The 6190-nt window shown below is 38.7% G+C and overlaps 1 protein-coding gene across 2 annotated transcripts; it reads left to right on the top strand.

Annotated features, from left to right (window-relative positions):
• The first annotated feature begins 4073 nt into the window (after positions 1 to 4073).
• LOC110934843 (histone-lysine N-methyltransferase ATXR3) lies at positions 4074 to 5257 on the top strand. Of its 2 annotated transcripts, none has more exons than XR_002588671.2 (3): positions 4074 to 4406; positions 4562 to 4637; positions 4712 to 5036. XR_002588671.2 is itself a non-coding variant. In XM_022177600.2 (3 exons), exons 2-3 carry the CDS (start codon positions 4721 to 4723, stop codon positions 5185 to 5187), a joined length of 384 nt encoding a protein of 127 aa, XP_022033292.1. In that variant the 5' UTR covers positions 4543 to 4637; positions 4712 to 4720; the 3' UTR covers positions 5188 to 5257. The 2 variants fall into 2 exon arrangements, 1 of the variants encoding a protein (XP_022033292.1); XM_022177600.2 differs by lacking the exon at positions 4074 to 4406 and adding an exon at positions 5043 to 5257 and having other exon boundaries at positions 4543 to 4637; positions 4712 to 4959.
• Positions 5258 to 6190: the final 933 nt, after the last annotated feature.

Genomic DNA, 6190 nt, shown 5'->3' with positions numbered 1-6190 from the left:
CGGGTCGCTCCCGTATCATCCCACCATCCTTTTGGAGTGTTGGTCACAGCATTGACCTCATCCAACATTGCGGTTTTGTCGGAAAGCATTGCCACCAAAGGCATTCTGTCTTCATCCACCATGTGCGCACGCTCACGCTTTGGTTTCTTGCATTGGTTAGCCTAATGCCACGGCTCGTCACAGTTGTAACAAGTCCCTTGGAACGTTTGAGGTTTCTTTTTCACAACCCCTTTCTTCGGTCCAAGTTTGCTAGCCTTTGCTTTCTGTTTGTCCTTTTTCCCCTTGCTCTTCGCGCCCTTAGAGGATTGCTCATGCTCAACTAAATTTGCGCTAGCACTAGTCTGCGCAAAGCTGCCTTTTTGGGCAATTCTATTATCCTCTTCAATCCGAAGACTAACAATAAGGTCCTCTATAGTCATCTCCTTTCGTTTGTGTTTAAGATAATTCTTAAAATCAACCCAACTAGGAGGTAACTTTTCAATCATTGCTGCCACTTGGAATGTCTCGCTAAGTGTCATGCCTTCCGCAAAGATGTTATGTAGTATAATTTGGAATTCTTGGACTTGATTCATAACCGTTTTAGAATCAACCATTTTGAAATCCAAGAAACGGGCTACCACAAATTTCTTTGTGCCAGCATCCTCCGTTTTGTACTTCTTGTCCAAGGCATCCCAAAGATCTTTGGAAGTCTTGACATTGTAGTACACATTATACAATGCATCTGAAAGCCTGTTTAACACATAGCCTCGACAAATAAAATCCGAGTGCTTCCAAGCCTCTACCGCGCTCAGAGCCTGAGTGTTGGTCTCCCCTTCCACAGGTTGGGGAGCGGATTCAGTTAAGAACCTCACAAGGTTCATGGTGGTCAGGTAGAAGAACATCTTCTGCTGCCACCGCTTGAAGTGTAGACCCGAGAACTTCTCGGGTCGTTCAGCGTGATTAGCCACTGTGGACGCTCCCACAGTGGTGGCATTCAGGGGGGTTCCCGTCACAACATTTGTGGTGTTGTTAACGTTGACATTTTCGTTCGACATGCTGAAAAAATTAAAATTTTAAAGTTTAGTCAAAAATTCTGATTTACGCAAAAACCATAAGTAAACTAGTAAATTTTAATTTTACCACAAATTTACTGTTTAGGCTTCTAAGTCCAACTTTGAAGACCAAGTCAGGAAGTTTTTAGCAATTTAGGACAAGTTGTGAAGTAATCAAGTTGTTTTTGAACCAAAGTCGCTCCTTTGAAGAAGAAAACAACAAAAAACAAATCTGTTTTTAAAACACAATCTGAGTGAATCAAAACTGGTTTGAGTCACAAAACAGAATGGTTTTGATTACACGAACGGTTTTAAAAATTTGTTTTAAGATTATAGGAACCGTTCGCGTAATAATAAATAAAATAACAAATTTTATTACTTGATTACAATACAGAAATACAGAAAGCTGAAAAAACTAAATACAATTACAAGTGAAATAAATAAAATACAAGAATTGGTGTAGAAGAAGAAGAAAACAGAAAAAATATGGCTGAGTCACGTGTACACACGCTTCCCTTAAAACAAATTCTGAGTCTCCCAGGAATACTCGTTTTGTTTCCCAAGGTACAACAGCCGGAGCAATAGTACTGCCGGAGATCGCCTACAACCCGAAGGTTACCTTGAAAGCTGCAAGAAATGGATCAGAAAACTCTAGAGAGAAAGTTGAATATGCTGTTGTGTTGCTGGTATCTCTCTGCAGTGGTGGAGATGTTGTATTTATACTACATCTTCATCGAAACGGTCAAAAGAATTAAAAAAGAGGTTTAAATTGCATTAAACGTCTTCAATGCAATTTAATACGTCATTTAATTCTCATTTAATGACCGTTAATTCGTCAGTTTCGAAGCTGAACTGTAACTGCACAAACATTCAATGCTGGAAGCTTTTGCGCGCGCACGCGCCCAGGTCTGCACGCCCATGCGTGGTGCGTCCTTTTGGCTCACTGCCATGCGCGCGTGCGCCACGTCACCTGTGAGCCTATACGAGCACGCCACACAGTCACGCCGTATTGACTCACCCTGGTGTGCCGCGCACGCCACAACAGGACACATGCACCATGCGCAACTGCGCGCCTTCGTGCCATGTGTACCCGCGCGCGGACTGCCACGTCACGCGCTTCGAACCCGCATGCCACTTGGTCCTTGCAGCCTATGTGATCCACCACGCGCACGTGGTCAAAAATACAAAGGCGGCTCTCAAGTGCAAAGTGCGCCATCAAAGCGCCACATTGCCCACGCTACGCGCGCGCGCGAACATGTGGGTGCGATTTAGGGTGCTCCGCACCCTTCGCGAGGACACTTAGTGTGTGCTTCTATTAAACAATAAGGATGGAGAGTTCCCACTTAAATACCCATTTAAGTTCCATCTCTCCTCCAATGTGGGACAAGGTGCTACTTTCCCTTTTGTTTCAGCATCCAATGTTTCAAACACCCAACTTTGAGCATCGATATCTCATTCATCTTAGCTCCGTTTTGGACGTGGTTTAGTTCGTTGCGAAGCTCTTCCAACATAGAACACAAACCCACAAATAAATATATAAAACCCGCTCATTTTTTTATATTTATTTCTAGTCCAAAATAGGAAAAAATCATTTTCCTATATGTGAAAAATGTTATTTTCAACCATTTTTCCAACATTTAGTTCTCATTTAGGGTGTGTTCCCGAGTTAAAAATCCCTCCCCATCTCTCCCCTCCATGTCTTTCCAAATTGGAAAGACTATTATCAGACAAAAAAAACCCCATTTTCCCTCCCCTCCCCTGTTAAATGGATCTCTGGAACACAGCAAAAAGTGAGTGGAGAATAATCATTCAAAATTGACCAACTATCGTGAGCCAAGTTCAAAAGGAAAATTCCATTAGTTAGTGGATGTTTTTGTTTGGCTTCAAAATTTAAGAGAAGTGCAAATTGGTTTGGCTACTTAATATTTGTGAATGTGCCACAAAAAAAAAGGTTTATGATTGTTACACTCATAAAATCTATGAGTAAGGAGACCAAGAAAGGGTTCTTAGTTTTTGAGTGTTTATACTAGTACACACTAACATTTAAGGTTGTTTGGCTAACACTAATTGGATCTTGAAGCTTGTTTCTAGTGGATACTGATTTCGTCTACCTCATCTCTCATTCACTTGTTGAAAGCACGCTTCAAATGTTGTGTTTCTATACAACTTATGTGGGGATTAAAAAATTGTAAGATCGTTGTACGTTTCCTATTTCAGTTGCTAAATAAAATGTGCATACTCTCTCGCAAGATAATTCATGTGTGCATGCTTATTAACACATGCTCGCTTCCCTCAAAAGGCATATTTGTGTTCATGCTTATTGAAACTTGATAATACATTACTGAGATAAGACTTAGTTTACTTGAATGTATATATTATTGTAATTTTATAAGAAAATTAATCTGTCGTTCATATGAAATAGTTCTAGTTATCATGTGATTGAAATCATTAGTTTTTAGATTACAATATATTCTCTAATAATAATTTAGCATTCAATTCTTTACTTAATTCAACCTAATGGAACCTAATGGCATTGCATGGATTAAATAGGAAAGTGAATGAAACATGGTGTCTTACTCTTAGGTATAGAGCAAACAAAATCTAGAAAAATGGAATTGGAGGCAAGGAAATGGTGAATGGTCATTTGGTTAGTTGTTGGGCATGATGGGCAACACAAGCCCATACCGAATATGATGGGCTTTTGCAATTTGATTTTAGTGACTGTGGAAGTGGGCCTTGGATACAGAAGGTCTAAAGCCTTTTTTACTTTTGGGTTCAAGAATATGGGTTTCGGTTTGGTGGTCCAAAAAGCCATGGCAGTCGATGGCCCTAAAGAAATTAGGAGGACCGTGTTATGTTTTAAAGTAGTTTTGGCTCTCATAACAAAAAGTCAGTCTCCTTTTGGAAGCCCTTTTCGGATCTGAATTATCTATCTCCTCTAATAAATAACTAACCCATATGGACACTTGGCAACAATTTCGACTAGCCACACCAACAAAATCCACACCTTCCTTTCACGTGAAGACAAATTAACGCCTGGGTCCTTGGTATCTGACCCGGATCCGCTGCCCAAATCTATTGTCTTGATTTTTATATTTGAAATTTTTATTCTGCCCTTCATACCACCGTCTCTCTCTACCAACCATCGGTCTCACCAACCCTATCTCCTTTTCATTGATTTTGATTTCAATCGTGATTTCAATTGAATGATATCGTTTCACTGTCAACAGTTAGGATGGAATTCATCTTATTCAGTTACCCGTTTTTGTTTAAACAACCCCAAAATCCTCGTTCTTCTTGCATATGTCATTCAGCGTTCTCTAACCCCAACCCTCACCATTGCCGGAAGATACCAATGGTTTGATCCGTAATACAGTATGTTTTCATTGCCAATTTCTAGGTTTTCGATTTTTCCTATTTGTACGGTTGTCGTTAAAAGAAATCAGGGTTTTTCAACAACAATTTCAATTCACTTCATTACGTGTTCGTATGGCTGTTTGTTTTTGATTTTGATTCTTTTTTTTTTTCAGTTGCAACAAAGCCGAGATTTAGGCTGAGGGTGTTTTTAATCAAAGGATTCAGAATTTGGCTCTTACCCTCGACAAGGTATATAACTCGTGTTTTTAATCTTTTTAATTTTTTCTCTGTTTTGTAAACTATACTTGTTGTTTTGTTTATAGGTGAGATATATGATGACAAACGTGTTTGGAGATCCAAAACGCGCACCACCATTATTAGAGCGACTTAGTCCGAAAGAAGTAGTTTCTCATATCTGGAAAGGTGAGGGATCGTTTGTCGAGGAACTTATTCAATGCATTGCACCTCATTTGGAAGATGGACACCTAAGGGAAGTATGGTCCAGCATTCGGGCGCACGACCCATCTTCTTCCGATGACGTCCTAGGGGCTCTTCGAAAATCCTTAATATGGTAAACAATGTTGTTCCTCCCAAAACGGGTTGGGTTGACGGTTTCCCCATCAACATTTTTACCAAGTTATTTCTATCTTACAGGTTGCAGGATGAGGTGCAGAACCTTCCTTGCTCACCAAAATGTTGGCATGATGCTGCTGTAGACTTGATACACATTTATGGTGGAGGTGGAAGTTTGTTGCAGTTTGTTACTGTTTGTGGTGGTTCGTTGTTTACGAATTCATGATATGTGATATTTGATTTTTAAATTGTTTGTGATACAGTCGTATGATTTAGAATTCATGATTTGTGATATTTGATTTTGATTTTGAAATTGTTTGTGATACAGTTCCATGGTACTATTTTCGTTATGGTCAAATTCGTAGCTAGTTTTGAGTTTAAATAATTTTTGATGTGTGGAGAATGTTGTTGAGATGCCTAGTCATTGTCGATTTGTTGTGATATAGTCAAATGGTTTATTGGTTTTAAAGGCGGGTGATGTAGTTTGCATATCTAGATGTTTTGAAATAGTAAGTGAATTTGATGTATAAAACTAACTAAAACTTTTGCATAATGAGAACTGGGGAGATATTCACCGGAGCAGAAAACTAGATGGTGGGAGGGTGTTAGGTGGTGGTGCGAGGGTAGTTAGAGAGAGAGAATGAGTAGAGATAGAGAGAAAGGGTGTTATAAATTGACTAAAATTCTCTCAAGTGGGGTCTACTTGGTCAAATTTAACTATGAAAATTAACTGAGTTAGTGCTAAATGGCATAACGTGTAACAATTTGTAAACATCGAGTACGTTTATTGTACTTTTTAAAGACAAAGGACATAGTTTGCAATCTAGTGTCACCATAAACGATTTTTGTAATTTACTCCAAATTATATTTGACACATATTTTCGAATAAAATTTACGTCGAATCGTAAACCCATTTAAAATGTATACCGACGCATGCATAAAAATAAGCACGTAAGAAAATAGTGTTTAATGAAAATGTATTTTATTTAACTCGACGTGTTTCCGAACAAAATTACATCAAAACATAGACCATTTGAACACGTACATAAAAATAAGCACAAAAACATATTATATTTTACCCGCTTATTTATAGAAAAAAAATTACATCAAAACAAAGACCAACTAAAAACATACATAACAATAAGCATAAGAAATATATATTATATTTGACCCAACTTATTACCGGAAAAATGTCACACCCTGGCTTTGCGGAAGCGTGGGTTTATTTG

The sequence above is a fragment of the Helianthus annuus genome, chromosome 4 (assembly GCF_002127325.2).
Source record: "Helianthus annuus cultivar XRQ/B chromosome 4, HanXRQr2.0-SUNRISE, whole genome shotgun sequence".
In the NCBI taxonomy this organism is placed as follows: Eukaryota; Viridiplantae; Streptophyta; class Magnoliopsida; order Asterales; family Asteraceae; genus Helianthus; species Helianthus annuus.
The sequence above is the reverse complement of the archived record's forward strand: the minus strand, read 5'-3'. Positions and strand labels throughout refer to the sequence as shown.